General features: G+C 41.7%; 2 protein-coding genes across 4 annotated transcripts in view; one reads left to right on the top strand and one right to left on the bottom strand.

Annotated features, from left to right (window-relative positions):
* Positions 1-16,643, top strand: part of MSANTD4 (Myb/SANT DNA binding domain containing 4 with coiled-coils) — an 804,538-nt gene that overhangs the window by 686,592 nt on the left and 101,303 nt on the right. The window lies entirely within an intron of this gene.
* The window catches only part of AASDHPPT (aminoadipate-semialdehyde dehydrogenase-phosphopantetheinyl transferase), a 64,647-nt gene that overhangs the window by 15,642 nt on the left and 32,362 nt on the right, over positions 1-16,643 (bottom strand). For 2 of the 3 annotated variants that reach the window (XM_073338578.1, XM_073338595.1), the window contains exon 4: positions 16,071-16,232. In XM_073338578.1, the coding sequence (XP_073194679.1) occupies positions 16,071-16,232 (162 nt within the window). The remainder of the gene's footprint in view (positions 1-16,070; positions 16,233-16,643) is intronic. The other variant, XM_073338587.1, reaches the window with a different exon arrangement.

Raw genomic sequence — 16,643 nt, 5'->3', positions numbered from 1 at the left:
GAAGCAAAAGCGGATGGGAATCTGGGAGGCAGTGACCATGAGTTGGTTGAGTTCAGGATCCTGACACAGGGAAGAAAGGTAAGCAGCAGGATATGGACCCTGGACTTCAGGAAAGCAGACTTCGACTCCCTCAGGGAACGGATGGGTAGGATCCCCTGGGGGACTAACATGAAGGGGAAAGGAGTCCAGGAGAGCTGGCTGTATTTCAAGGAATCCCGGTTGAGGCTACAGGGACAAACCATCCCGATGAGTCGAAAGAACAGTAAATATGGCAGGCGACCAGCTTGGCTTAACGGTGAAATCCTAGCGGATCTTAAACATAAAAAAGAAGCTTACAAGAAGTGGAAGGTTGGACATATGACCAGGGAAGAGTATAAAAATATTGCTCGGGCATGTAGGAATGAAATCAGGAGGGCCAAATCGCACCTGGAGCTGCAGCTAGCAAGAGATGTCAAGAGTAACAAGAAGGGTTTCTTCAGGTATGTTGGCAACAAGAAGAAAGCCAAGGAAAGTGTGGGCCCCTTACTGAATGAGGGAGGCAACCTAGTGACAGAGGATGTGGAAAAAGCTAATGTACTCAATGCTTTTTTTGCCTCTGTCTTCACTAACAAGGTCAGCTCCCAGACTGCTGCGCTGGGCATCACAAAATGGGGAAGAGATGGCCAGCCCTCTGTGGAGATAGAGGTGGTTAGGGACTATTTAGAAAAGCTGGGCGTGCACAAGTCCATGGGGCCGGACGAGTTGCATCCGAGAGTGCTGAAGGAATTGGCGGCTGTGATTGCAGAGCCATTGGCCATTATCTTTGAAAACTCGTGGCGAACGGGGGAAGTCCCGGATGACTGGAAAAAGGCTAATGTAGTGCCAATCTTTAAAAAAGGGAAGAAGGAGGATCCTGGGAACTACAGGCCAGTCAGCCTCACCTCAGTCCCTGGAAAAATCATGGAGCAGGTCCTCAAAGAATCAATCCTGAAGCACTTGCATGAGAGGAAAGTGATCAGGAACAGCCAGCATGGATTCACCAAGGGAAGGTCATGCCTGACTAATCTAATCGCCTTTTATGATGAGATTACTGGTTCTGTGGATGAAGGGAAAGCAGTGGATGTATTGTTTCTTGACTTTAGCAAAGCTTTTGACACGGTCTCCCACAGTATTCTTGTCAGCAAGTTAAGGAAGTATGGGCTGGATGAATGCACTATAAGGTGGGTAGAAAGCTGGCTAGATTGTCGGGCTCAACGGGTAGTGATCAATGGCTCCATGTCTAGTTGGCAGCCGGTGTCAAGTGGAGTGCCCCAGGGGTCGGTCCTGGGGCCGGTTCTGTTCAATATCTTCATAAATGATCTGGAGGATGGTGTAGATTGCACTCTCAGCAAATTTGCGTATGATACTAAACTGGGAGGAGTGGTAGATACGCTGGAGGGGAGGGATAGGATACAGAGGGACCTAGACAAATTGGAGGATTGGGCCAAAAGAAATCTGATGAGGTTCAATAAGGATAAGTGCAGGGTCCTGCACTTAGGACGGAAGAATCCAATGCACAGCTACAGACTAGGGACTGAATGGCTAGGCAGCAGTTCTGCAGAAAAGGACCTAGGGGTGACAGTGGACGAGAAGCTGGATATGAGTCAGCAGTGTGCCCTTGTTGCCAAGAAGGCCAATGGCATTTTGGGATGTATAAGTAGGGGCATAGCGAGCAGATCGAGGGACGTGATCGTTCCCCTCTATTCGACATTGGTGAGGCCTCATCTGGAGTACTGTGTCCAGTTTTGGGCCCCACACTACAAGAAGGATGTGGATAAATTGGAGAGAGTCCAGCGAAGGGCAACAAAAATGATTAGGGGTCTGGAACACATGACTTATGAGGAGAGGCTGAGGGAACTGGGATTGTTTAATCTGCAGAAGAGAAGAATGAGGGGGGATTTGATAGCTACTTTCAACTACCTAAGAGGTGGTTCCAGAGAGGATGGTTCTAGATTATTCTCAGTGGTAGAAGAGGACAGGACAAGGAGTAATGGTCTCAAGTTGCAGTGGGGGAGGTTTAGGTTGGATATTAGGAAAAACTTTTTCACTAGGAGGATGGTGAAATACTGGAATGCGTTACCTAGGGAGGTGGTGGAATCTCCTTCCTTAGAAGTTTTTAAGGTCAGGCTTCACAAAGCCCTGGCTGGGATGATTTAATTGGGGATTGGTCCTGCTTTGAGGAGGGGGTTGGACTAGATGACCTCCTGAGGTCCCTTCCAACCCTGATATTCTATGATCTGTGAAAACAGATGGGAATTCCCCCCTCTGTACTTGAGTTTGGAAACATTCTAACTCTTCCCACATGCAGAAAGCACTTTAAAAATGTATCATTAAATTCTGGTTAACTGAAAAAAAACCCGACAACGTGGATAAAAATCAATGATTTTTTTTTAAAGAAAAACTGGATTTAATTTAACTCAGATTTTTTTTACTTTTAAATTAAATACCGGGGTTTTCTTTAAATAAATCTATTTAAAATTGAAGTTGAAACTGACAACCTATGTTAAATCCTATTCATTAGAAAACATTAAATAGTTTAAATTAAATACAAAATTATTATTAAGCAGTACATGTTTGCTGTTGAAGTTTTAAAGAAAGTCAAACTACTGAACTGGTGGAAGTCACTGGCACATGGTACCACCGTTTGCTGAGTGCTAATCCATCTTTTGACAGCAGTAGCATCTTCTGCAGGTGCAGAAAGAATATTTTTTTCATTTCAGTTTATTCAGCTAATTCAATTTAATGACTAGTTCATTGTTCAAAATTAAGAAACCAATTGAGAGCTGAAAAAACAGGAAATCTTGCTTTCTTCTTCCATATTATGAATAAAACTAGGCGTGAAGGATGAGATCTGCTACTTCTAAAATCCTGAAGGAAATGGTGACCAGAAACAATCAGCTCAATTCATTAACTACAGATAATGCTCCCTTTGCTTAATAAATCAGTTTTAAATGCAAACAATTTTTGATAAACCTTTTTATCTACCCAGGACATTTAAGATAATTTTTTATTAAATAAAACTAAGTGCTCTTTGTGTGTATTTTTAATTTAACTTGAAATTCTATCCAAATAGTTTGACACAAATCATAGGTAAAAAAATCAATTAGTAAATAAGAAATGCATCATTCACCATTTTCTAACAAGTAAATATTAAGAATCCGAATAAATGTAAATTAAGCTATATAGTTGCTTAAATAAATGTATAAGCTCATAATTAATGTATACATGCAAGATATATAGTTGCATAAATAGATAGCATATCCTCCTAGTTAGCACAAAAGTACCAAATTTAGTGTGAAGGCTATATTTGTTTGCAAATAAACATATTTTGATGGTTACCAACAAATGAAAATTAACTTTTCTTTGGAAAATAACTAAAAAGTACAAATGCAAAACAAGATTAAAATCAATTATTTAAATCAAGGTTTCCTGCTTGTTGATTTAAATTATGATTAAAATTGGTGATTTAAATCACTTTGATTTAAAATCAATCCACTTTGTAAAAGAACAAACAAGCACATTTGCTAATATCTAACTAAAGGACAGGTACTTTCAGTGGGAAAACTGGTAAGGTAAGAAAGAGTTCTTTTTCTTGGACGAACTGTCATAGAATCATAGAATATCAGGGTTGGAAGGGACCCCAGAAGGTCATCTAGTCCAACCCCCTGCTCAAAGCAGGACCAATTCCCAGTTAAATCATCCCAGCCAGGGCTTTGTCAAGCCTGACCTTAAAAACCTCGAAGGAAGGAGATTCTACCACCTCCCTAGGTAACGCATTCCAGTGTTTCACCACCCTCTTAGTGAAAAAGTTTTTCCTAATATCCAATCTAAACCTCCCCCACTGCAACTTGAGACCATTACTCCTCGTTCTGTCATCTGCTACCATTGAGAACAGTCTAGAGCCATCCTCTTTGGAACCCCCTTTCAGGTAGTTGAAAGCAGCTATCAAATCCCCCCTCATTCTTCTCTTCTGCAGGCTAAACAATACCAGCTCCCTCAGCCTCGCCTCATAACTCATGTGTTCCAGACCCCTAATCATTTTTGTTGCCCTTCGCTGGACTCTCTCCAATTTATCCACATCCTTCTTGAAGTGTGGGGCCCAAAACTGGACACAGTACTCCAGATGAGGCCTCACCAATGTCGAATAGAGGGGAACGATCACGTCCCTCGATCTGCTCGCTATGTCCCTACTTATACATCCCAAAATGCCATTGGCCTTCTTGGCAACAAGGGCACACTGCTGACTCATATCCAGCTTCTCGTCCACTGTCACCCCTAGGTCCTTTTCCGCAGAACTGCTGCCTAGCCATTCGGTCCCTAGTCTGTAGCTGTGCATTGGGTTCTTCCGTCCTAAGTGCAGGACCCTGCACTTATCCTTATTGAACCTCATCAGATTCCTTTTGGCCCAATCTTCCAATTTGTCTAGGTCCTTCTGTATCCTATCCCTCCCCTCCAGCGTATCTACCACTCCTCCAGATCATTTATGAAGATATTGAATAAAACCGGCCCCAGGACCGACCCTGGTCCTTAAAGCAGTGGGAGGGGATCTGGGCAGCAATCTACAGAGAACAGTAGAAGGCAATGACAAAAGCTAAATCACTCCATCATGCACGAGGTGTTATCCCTCAGTACTTATGTTCCCAAAAAGCAACAGAATAGGAGAAAGGACCTCAATAAATAGTATAAAATCCTGGGTAAAGGGACCCAAAAAGCTAAAACTACACAACCACAAGGCCAAAATGAAAACAAACTGTAAATACATAATTATCACCTGATGACCACAACTGCAGACACTTCGGTCCCAAGTCATCATCTCTGGTGTATGGACTAAAAGGTTCACTAATGTTTGACATTAGCTGAAGTGCACAGGCAGAACACTAGAGTTTCAGTGTTAAACCTCACCATATATCCACTTGCCAAACAGTACCACTAGCACAATGAATATGCCACAACACCAAGAGAAGGAAAGTGAACCTTCTTTTCCTCTGTCACTGCAGCCACAAAACCATAGCCTACAGAGTTATTCTCAATAGCAAACCAACTAATTAACCTGGACGGCATAATCCAAGCCTTGGTTGCTCTCAGACTATTTTGCAACCTAATCAGACTATTTTGCAACCTAATAAGATCCCACCAACACAGAACATTCTAAATTAGTCCTGTTTGCATGTGACACCTTGTACCCCATACTTTTATATGGTTATATTTTGTACAAATTATGCCTTGTGAGGTATCATTTGAAAATTCATAATCTGCTGAATATTATTATCCTGTTGACATGTGTGTAACATCAGTGCATGTAAAATTACAATATTTTGCTGTATGATTGTTACTGAAACATGTTGCAGTTACGGGTAACACCCACAAACTAGTTTTCAGAGACAAAGACACACTGGCAATCCCAGACAGGTATCAACAAAGTCAAGTGGGCTATCACTCAATCGGACATTCACCAGCAAGGGGGAGGTAAACAAGAAATTTACAATTCATCTGAAGGACAGTTTGGAGCTCAGATGCGAAATAGAACTGCCTGCCCGCATGACCCAGCAAGAATTATTCCAGCACAAAGGGTTGGAGTATAAGAAGGGGAGGATGTGACGGGGCACCCACCCACTTCCTGGGATCCAGTAGGACCAGCCTAGGGAGGGGTTAAAGCCCTGAGCGGGTTAAAATCAGCCTAGAGAGGCTGAGCAGCAGGCAGCCAAAGGAGTGGCTGCAGGGGAAACAGCCAATTAGGGCAGTGGCTGCAGATAATTAGGGTGTCAGCTGGACCAGCCAATCAGGGCCCAGCCAGACCATATAAAAGGAAGCTACAGACGAGAGCAAGGAGTCTGCTGTAGGGAGCTCTAGGAAGACCACCAGCTTCCTAGAGGGCTCCTGGTGGGCTACCAGGACTTACAGGCTCAAGGCCCTGGGAAGAGGGCAAAGGAGCTGAAGCCAGAGGCAGGAGCAGAAGGAACTGAGGCTGTAGGGAAGTGGCCCAGTGAGCTGGAAGGAAGAGGCAGCAGGAAGCTGCTGTTTGCAGGGGCCCTGGGCTGGGGCTCGGAGTACTGATCAGTCCTGGGCCCACCTCCACTAGCTGCTGAAGGAGCAGCCTGGATGTGGACTGCCAAGCCGCTGCGAGGAGTGGCTGGACTCTTGAAGGAGTCTCCTGGAAAGGTGGGAAACTGGATGGGGATACGGCCGGAGGGCTGTGCCACGAGGCAGATGCCGAGAGAAAGAAGCCATAACGGGTCTGCAGGTGGAAGAGAGGATGGGAGAGCCTCCACCATCCAAGGGTGCGCCTGCTGGGACTGAGCTAAATCCCAAAACACCCAGCAGGACGCGCCAGTAGGGTGAGTGACCCCGTGACAGGGGAAAAAAATATCCCAAGCCACCCCCTTCTTCTTCCATTTCTCTGCTCATAATGACAACGACGACTCAAAGTACTGAACAAAAGGGGAGTGGGGCCCATGCTGGAAAGGGACACAGCCTGTGAAACGTACTTCAGCTCATACTGAGACAAACCTTTTGCTTTTAAGCCTATTATCTTGGTAAAGACTAAGAATTAGCTTGCATGCTTACCCTTTTATATCTTTTGTAACCAGTTCTGACCTTTATGCCTTACCACTTGCAATCACTTGAAATCTCTCTCTTTCTCTAGTTGATAAACTTGTTTTATAGCTTTATCTAAGCCAGTGTGTTTGACTGAAGTGTTTAGGGAAACCTCTGCTTGAGAGAACAAAGACTGGTGCATAATCATTCCCAATGTTGGAATGACAGACTATCTATGAGCTTATACTGTCCAGGAGGGTACTGAACAGTATAAGACACACATTTCTGGAGAGCAAGGCTGGGGTTGGGGATATGCAGGTGTCACCCTATGCGTAATTCATGGATGGCTAGGCATTGCATTCACGTACTCAGCTGGGAGTGACTGTACATGCTAGTGCCTGTGAGTGAGCTGAGCCTGGAGGAGTTTACTGTTCAACAGCAAAGCAGTGTAAAAGGCACCCCAGAGTGGAGAGTTAAGGAGCACAGCAATCTAGAGTGTGCCCTGGGGAATGTCACAGTGCAGCCCTGTGATGAAGTTTAAGAAGTCCTGAGATGTACGTAAGCCATCAACTGTGAAACAGATCTGTAATACTCCTGGCTGGTGAAAGAATATAGGGAGCCTAGCTGTAGTATGAGCTAGCAGAAGGGAATATACTTACTCAACGTCTGATACAAGACTCCCCTTTTTACAAAGGTTTTTCCATCATAACTGGAAGGGTTTTACATTTAGAAAATTATCCGAACATATATTCTAAGAGCAGAATCCTCTGTGAAGTCTATAGACACTTTTAAATGGAGTGTTTATAACAGGTTTCATTTTGGAGTAAGAGTAACAGTAAGGAGCACGTTGGAAATTTGTGTTTTCCACCTGCAGACTTTTACTAAGCTTACACTTTTTTTTTAAAACCCTGGGGGTTAAAGCATGTAAATTTTACATTTAACATATATCAAGCCCACCACAAAAATCACATTGAGATTGATATATTTATATTTGCTTGTGATTCCTGTGTAGCCCAATGCTGCTTTGTAACAAAATATTAGTTTGGGAACTAATCTCTTCATAGAGCTACTGAACTAGACACTGCAGACATTTAAGCACAGACTTAGTTGGCATGTTTTTCCACACTAACAATCCCATTTTCAAAATTTTTGGTCTTTAATGGATTTAGCTTTTAGCAATTACATCTTCCCTCACTCTTTTATTCTAAGAAAATTCTTGAGTTGTTTCAAGGTTTTTTTATGTCTATGAAATGTAATAGAAAATAAATCCATCTCCTTTTGCATATATTTGTCTGAAGCTTTTTTAAAAAACTACAACAATGAAGGCTCATAGGGAAAATATTTAAAAGTTGTTCTGAATAACTTCCTACTGGTTCAGTAATTCTTGAACACTATTTATGCAAATGTACATCTTGAGATTTCACCAAAAGAGAATACCAAACAAGAGTTTCAACAAAAGTGTAGCATAACAAATGCTCACTGCATATATTTTATATAAAGGAAACGTGGGTATGTTTAGATTTTATAATGTCTGACTTATTCTCATATATGCATGATTATTCAAGACAATATACTTTGCTCAATTTAAATATTCTTAAAGCAAACTGATGAATATTTGTATACATTCTAATTAGCTTTTAAAAGTCTAAAGCCCAAAGGGTTAGGCGGCAATGCATTTTATTTTTTGAACAAGTAACTTGATATTTTTCTTAAAACTCAAGGAGAGATTTTATTGTCATGATTAATTTTTCACCCCCTAAACAAAAATAAAATATACAAGTTAACATAGGAATGTATTCAGCAGGAAGTGCTGAGTGACAGAAGCCCAGGCCCATTCTAGTCTAGTTCTTAGACACTGCCTATAATATTGTGATAGTATGTACATATCTAAGTGCCTTCCAGCAGTGTATTCAGTGGAGTTGGTCAGCACATTTTTGACAAAATATATTTTTTTTTGTCAAAGCCAGAATATTTTGCAGAGACTTATCCATTTTAATTAAGTTTTTGACAGGAAAATCTCTGACGTTCAGTGCTCTGTGGTCGCTTCTTACCAGAGAGAGAGGTTTTCAATCTGAAAATAGACATTTCTATCAAATTTATTTTGTGAAAACGTTCCAAACGTTTTGTTTTCATTACAATGCAGAAGGGAAACTTTTTTTGAAGCTTTAGAAGTTGTTGCAAAACAGAATTTTCATCCTCTGGAAAGCTCAAGTATTAAACAACATAACTAGCATCTGTCATACGTGGATCTTTCTCCATTCCTCTCCACAAAGAGAAATGTATGTGACAATTTTTAAAAAATATTTAATGTCGGTTACATTATTTTATTATTGAAGGCAAGATTGGAGTGCGATTTCTCCCTCCCCCCAGGGCATCCGTGTGCATTTTCAACCAAAGGAGAGTGCACTGTGACTGCAAATTCTTCAGTGTTTCCTTCTCCCCACCAGCATAACCTCAAATCTTGCTCAGGTTCACCTTCAATCAGCTGTTCTCCATGCGTGAGCAAAAGTTAGCCAAGCACGGAGCCAATTCAGTGATACCAGTATTATCAGAGGTGCTGAAAAATAGCAAAAGCTCTGTATTATCTTTATATTGGTGGCATCTGAGTCTCAAGTTCTACTAGCTTACACATAGATCTTAAATAAGACCAAAAAGAGAACTGATCCTTGTGGGATATAAGGGAGGGAGCACAAATGCAGTTTGCCATCATCACCCTTTGGCTGCATCCTTCCAAAAAGGACTCAAACCACTTCATTGAATTCCTCTGGACCCCTCTCACATGAAAAAAGCAATATCTCATGACGAGGGCTCCACGTCTGTCAGGGAGGCCACGGAAGTAATGGATTCTGTGACCTCCGTGACTTCTGCACAGGCCAGCGTGGCTGACACCAGTCACCCAAGCAACTGGTTCTGGGGCCAGCCGTTGCTGGAGCAGCTCCAGGGCTAGCCGCCTGGGGACTGTCTCAGCAGCGGGTGGTCCCGGGGTGGCTGGAGCAGATGCTGCTTGGCGGCCCCTGGCGGCTGGTGCTGCTGGCCCCAACCTCCCACAAGCAGCGCCCTCCCCTCCCAAAGATTTAGTCATGGATATTTTTTAGTAAAAGTCATGGACAGGTCACAGACCGTGAAATCTGTATATTGCCCGTGACCTGTCCGTGACTTTTACTAAAAAATATCCATGACTAAATCATAGCCTTACTCATGACTGACTGTGTTGAATGCACCAGAGTGGATTAATTTAAATTAAGGCATTTTAAATCACCAAGTAGAAAGCTTCATTTTAAATAATAGATTCTAATCAGCATTTCCATTTGTACTTGAGCTATTTTCTAAAAGGTGCACTCTCATTGGCTGATTTAACCATTAAAACACGTTGATTTACAAATAAACAGTCTTTATACTAGATTTGGTACTTTTTGTTATCTAGGAGAGTACACTATAAATATTTATTTAAGCAATTATACACCTTAATATTTTTAGATGCTTGTTAACTATACATTTTCAATATGTTAGACAATGGTAAATGATTTTTTGCTTATTTACTAAATAAGTAACTTTTTGCTCATGATTTGTGTCACGCTCCATTAGGATGGTAACTGGAATTTAATTAAATACACAACAGTATAAATTTATTAAATAAAACATTTAAATTAAATATTTTGGATACATTATCTTATTGAAACATGTTTGTCATTCACAAATAAATGACTTATTACAGAGGAATTAACTGTTAGTAAATTAAACTGATTTCAGGTCAGCCTGGGAAAATAGTCAAATATTCTTAAGTGACTAGAATTTAAATTCCTACTCATCTAAACTTCTTGTAAATGAGACAGTCTACTAAATTACTTAGGCTGACCTTTTGCGCCATAAAGCTTGACCTCAAAATTCAGACATCTTTCCCCTGCTTCTTTCTTTATATAAAACAGCAGCCTTTAACTCAGTTTTTGATAGAGGCTCATGGATTCAGTGTATGTATGTATTTATTTTTTTATTTAAATGTATTGAGATTATAATTAGTAGTTTAGGCCTTAACATACTTCATGTTATACTCAGATTTTGTTTTAAACAAGTTTATTTTAAAAAGAAAAAATTTAAACAACAAAAACCAAGTTTTCAAAGAAGTATTTCTTTTTATCCACTTTGAAAGCTGCAGAGAGTTCCAAGAGAATCAGAATGTCTGTCTGCCCTTTATCCATCAACGGCAAGAAATCATTCATTTGTGCCACTAGTTCGATTTCCATTCCATGCCCTGAACCCAGTGTGCGTCAGGCTAGGATACTGGCTTCACTAAGGTGAACCTGAAGGCAACTTCTGTGACATTGCTCAGAAATGGAAGGTTTGACACAAGGAAACAGTTAGGTCCAATGTACCCAGGGTGGGTTTTTACTTGTAGGTCAGTCTATTTTGTATTTCAAGATGAAAGGGAAGATCCTTCTTTGCATGAGGCAGTGGCTATTTCAGTCAGTAAAGGCCCTAGAGCTTTTAATGTTTACCACTTAGGAAGAGCTGGGACAAGATTTAACAGGTGTTGGGTTGAGGTTTATTCTTGTAATGTAAATGGAATCTCTCTGTGGCACTGGTCTGGACAGTGATCAACAGGGGTAGGACAGCTCATTATTTTTGGAGATGGAAAAAACTATATTTCCTATTTGGTGTCAGATTTTGCCGGATTAAGTTCTTTCTCTGACATTTATGTGTGAGTGATGTGGCGGAAAGATCTCCACCTGTTCTTGACTTTATGCTCCCAAGTAACTTTTATGATGGTTTAAGAGAATACACAATTTAAATAAAATGAAAAAAAATTAACAAGCTTTCTTTTTCTTCTGTATTTTTGATAAATTATACCTAATATAAAAAGGGACTAAATAAAAAACACCCAAACCATGAGAATAACCAGACTGTAACAAGCCTTGCTTTTCTAGATATCTCCTCTGAGAAAATCAGATAAGCTGTAATTTCCTTAACAAACATCTTGTCATTTGACAGAGGATGTTGATTCACTTTAAACAACACAACAGAGGCCACAAAGTAAGAAATCTCACCAATATGCCATCTGCAAGGTGACTTTTACTTGAATGATTTGAACATCACACTAGATTTCTCACAACAGGGCTATAAGTTAAAAGGTTTTTAAGAGTTTGTATCGAGGATAAAAAATAATTAGTAAATGTTACCATAGCCAAAAGAAAAAGTGAGACCTAGCCCTCTATCTATAAAGAAATGGGGCACAAAATGCACAGAAAGAAGCTCAGGAGAGAATGGGACAGGCGGACAAAAATAAGATGTCATTTAGAAAGTATGAAAAATGCAAGAGTGAAGAAAAAACAAAGGAAAAGCAGTGCTTAACTTTAGGCTGGAGATTGGTAGTTGAAACTAACTATTTCTTCAATCTAATTTTAATTAATGATGATAGTTAATGGGATTAAACTATTAAAAATTAAAAAATATTGCTCGGGCATGTAGGAATGTTATCAGGAGGGCCAAATCGCACCTGGAGCTGCAGCTAGCAAGAGATGTCAAGAGTAACAAGAAGGGTTTCTTCAGGTATGTTGGCAACAAGAAGAAAGCCAAGGAATGTGTGGGCCCCTTACTGAATGAGGGAGGCAACCTAGTGACAGAGGATGTGGAAAAAGCTAATGTACTCAATGCTTTTTTTGCCTCTGTTTTCACTAACAAGGTCAGCTCCCAGACTGCTGCGCTGGGCATCACAAAATGGGGAAGAGATGGCCAGCCCTCTGTGGAGATAGAGGTGGTTAGGGACTATTTAGAAAAGCTGGACGTGCACAAGTCCATGGGGCCGGACGAGTTGCATCCGAGAGTGCTGAAGGAATTGGCGGCTGTGATTGCAGAGACATTGGCCATTATCTTTGAAAACTCGTGGCGAACGGGGGAAGTCCTGGATGACTGGAAAAAGGCTAATGTAGTGCCAATCTTTAAAAAAGGGAAGAAGGAGGATCCTGGGAACTACAGGCCAGTCAGCCTCACCTCAGTCCCTGGAAAAATCATGGAGCAGGTCCTCAAAGAATCAATCCTGAAGCACTTGCATGAGAGGAAAGTGATCAGGAACAGCCAGCATGGATTCACCAAGGGAAGGTCATGCCTGACTAATCTAATCGCCTTTTATGATGAGATTACTGGTTCTGTGGATGAAGGGAAAGCAGTGGATGTATTGTTTCTTGACTTTAGCAAAGCTTTTGACACGGTCTCCTATAGTATTCTTGTCAGCAAGTTAAGGAAGTATGGGCTGGATGAATGCACTATAAGGTGGGTAGAAAGCTGGCTAGATTGTCGGGCTCAACGGGTAGTGATCAATGGCTCCATGTCTAGTTGGCAGCCGGTATCAAGTGGAGTGCCCCAAGGGTCGGTCCTGGGGCCGGTTTTATTCAATATCTTCATAAATGATCTGGAGGATGGTGTGGATTGCACTCTCAGCAAATTTGCGGATGATACTAAACTGGGAGGAGTGGTAGATACGCTGGAGGGGAGGGATAGGATACAGAAGGACCTAGACAAATTGGAAGATTGGGCCAAAAGGAATCTGATGAGGTTCAATAAGGATAAGTGCAGGGTCCTGCATTTAGGACGGAAGAACCCAATGCACAGCTACAGACTAGGGACCGAATGGCTAGGCAGCAGTTCTGCGGAAAAGGACCTAGGGGTGACAGTGGACGAGAAGCTGGATATGAGTCAGCAGTGTGCCCTTGTTGCCAAGAAGGCCAATGGCATTTTGGGATGTATAAGTAGGGACATAGCGAGCAGATCGAGGGACGTGATCGTTCCCCTCTATTCGACATTGGTGAGGCCTCATCTGGAGTACTGTGTCCAGTTTTGGGCCCCACACTTCAAGAAGGATGTGGATAAATTGGAGAGAGTCCAGCGAAGGGCAACAAAAATGATTAGGGGACTGGCGGCGAGGCTGAGGGAGCTGGGATTGTTTAGCCTGCAGAAGAGAAGAATGAGGGGGGATTTGATAGCTGCTTTCAACTACCTGAAAGGGGATTCCAAAGAGGATGGCTCTAGACTGTTCTCAATGGTAGCAGATGACAGAACGAGGAGTAATGGTCTCAAGTTGCAGTGGGGGAGGTTTAGATTGGATATTAGGAAAAACTTTTTCACTAAGAGGGTGGTGAAACACTGGAATGCGTTACCTAGGGAGGTGGTAGAATCTCCTTCCTTAGAGGTTTTTAAGGTCAGGCTTGACAAAGCCCTGGCTGGGATGATTTAACTGGGAATTGGTCCTGCTTCAAGCAGGGGGTTGGACTAGATGACCTTCTGGGGTCCCTTCCAACCCTGATATTCTATGATTCTATGATTCTATGATTAGTAGCCAATGGGACTGAAAAGACTACACTAGTTACATATTGTTAGATCTACCATGGAAGTTTTATATACTACAAAATTGGTCACAATCTTTTCCAAGATTACCTATTGATATGAAGCTCAGATTACTATGAATCCCTGACATAATGACCCTCTGGAAACCAGGACACACTATACAGTAGGTACAAATTGGCAAAAGGAGAGTTTTTAAAAAGTGCAAGCCTAAATGTCATTAGACATGCACAAAACAGTTGTCTACATGTCAGGAATATAGAGAGGCCAGCTGGCACCCCACAAGGCTTAAAATTATACTGGTACATTCATTCCTGTTTGTTTATAAAATTTTAAAACAGATGTACATCACAAGTTCGCTGTTTAAAGCAAACTCCACCAGCACACATGATTTACAAAGCTGCAGGTAATGTCATCAAAATGGAAACATTTCAGGTATTATAAGAAGTGAGATATGAACTCCTGGTCTCCCCTCTCAGCATAGGGAGTTTTTCACAAGGATAACAGGGTATTTAATGAGGAAGTCTGTCTCTCTTGCTCCAAGAGGGGGAGGGGAGCGGATGACCAAAAATAGTTTTCTTCTTTCTGTATTTATTTTTTTCCTCAAACTACCATGAAAAATTCCATTAATGCTCAAAGTTTATATTCTAATGTTCTGGTCTTTATCTTTTCAATCTGGTTTAAAACTCCAGTTCAAACTGAACTCTAACACAACCATAATGTACAGTCTCAGATTGTTTATAAATATTGTGATGAATTGAGGCTATATCTGTACAATTTAAGAATTTTGATTTGATATTATAAAGTTGTATTATGAAAATCTACTGTCATGAGTGCCTACATACATGTGGGTCCAGCACTGCTGACAAGTCCTGTAACATGTATGAACCAGATACTATAAAAGGAGTTTGGGACTTAGTGTATATCTACACTGCAGCAGGGAGTACAGCCCTGAATGGGACTATTCTTTAATCTCACTCACTGCTCCTGCTATTATGGCAGCGGATCCTGTGGGGCTCTACACTAGTTCTGCACAGGGCTCTAGCTGGGAATATGCCTCCGATTCAGGGTAGACAGACTTGCACTAGCTCTGCTCTAGGTGTGGACATAGCAGCATGGGTACTGACTCAGACTAGGACACCCCAGCTCAGACCCAGAGGGTCAGGTGGGTTTGGACTTAGGCAGCTAGCCTGAGCTGCTGCCCTTGTTACAATATCCACAATGCTATTTTTAGCATGCTAACTGGGAGAGCTAGTGAGAGAATGTCTGCCCGTTTTGGGATGCATGTCTCAGCTGCAGTGCAACCATAATGCAAGTGACCCTGTTCAGGTGAAATCTAGGACAGTGGATGTGCTGTATCCTTAGAAAAATCAGTTTAGTTGATTCCTCTGAAAAGAGAGTGGAAGATAGGAGCAGTGGAAACTTACCGGAAGTAGAACAAAGGAGGGCAGGTGACCAGAAAGGGTTTAAGATAAAGAAATGTACAGGAACAGGGGTCAGAAAGGAGACGGATGGGGCAGGAAAAGGTAAGGTCACTGAAGCTGGGAAGGGGCTTCATGAAGGAGAGGGACCAGCTAGCACACAACAGCTTGCATGAGCAGACAACACCCAGTCTGCCTGCCTTCCAGATGTTGCCCAAGGACTGACAAAGGAAGAGTGAGAGAGAGAGAACGTGAGGGATATTGCTATTTCAGATGTTTGTTGTTTTGTATGATCTGTACTCATGTGCTCTAAATAATTGAAGTATAAAGGTGTTAAACTCTGGACAAAGTATCTCTCTGCACATTAACTGCTTCACAACAGCTGCGTTCCCTAGACAGCATTAAACTGTGAACCAAAAGTGTCACACTTTTGGGGTGAAAATCTGGGAGAGGAGTATCTTGAAGTAACTGGGGTAGTTTGGAGACAGTGCTTGTCCTGAAGCCTGGGATAGGTGGGCTGAGGAGCCCTATTTCCAAGAAGTGGTAGCAGACAGTCAGTGCCAAGAAAATACACCAGAGAGACCAAGGAAAGAATCAGTGCTGCAGCCTGCTGAGGTTCTAGGAGCATGAAAACACTACAGGGATCAAGAGCAGCAGAGGCATGGATTCCTCTCTCAGCAGTTATAATGGGTAGTGGCACGGGAGTCTGCCCACTGGGGTATGATAGAACTATATTACAGAAATTTTTGTTGGTAGATTTCTTACCTCAAAAGTCCACCCTTCTTCCTTGTCTCCATCCAACAACATTTTTGTCTCCTTGTAAACATCACCTACCTCCAGCTGCAATGGGGAGGCATTAAATTCAATCCTTTGCAGGTTAAAGCCTATTCCAATCCCAATGGCCTTTATAAAGCTTTCCTTTAGTGCCTGAAATTCAGAATGACATATGTTTATTTCACATTTGTTGCTTTTAATGGCTAAAATTGTTACCTGCAACAATTACATGTAGTGCATCACTCAATCTATACTGAAAGGTCATCTCTGACCACAAACTGTGGTCAAATAAATTCTATTCTTAGACAAGTGTAAGTTTGAGATTACTCCAGATTTACATTGGTATAATTACTAAGAGCAGAATCCATCCACAGGCAGTTTACTCATCTGTAGGAACAGTACAAATCTATGGTGCTGTAATGCATATGCATATATATAATACACACACACACACACACACACAAAATGACCTACAATTCTGAAAAAATCAAGGGCTAGATTGTGTTCCCTGATGAATTAACTAGGAATCTCTCTACTATACTTTCATGTATGTGTAAGGCCAGC

Source organism: Lepidochelys kempii, chromosome 1 (assembly GCF_965140265.1).
Source record: "Lepidochelys kempii isolate rLepKem1 chromosome 1, rLepKem1.hap2, whole genome shotgun sequence".
In the NCBI taxonomy this organism is placed as follows: domain Eukaryota; kingdom Metazoa; phylum Chordata; order Testudines; family Cheloniidae; genus Lepidochelys; species Lepidochelys kempii.
The sequence above is the reverse complement of the archived record's forward strand: the minus strand, read 5'-3'. Positions and strand labels throughout refer to the sequence as shown.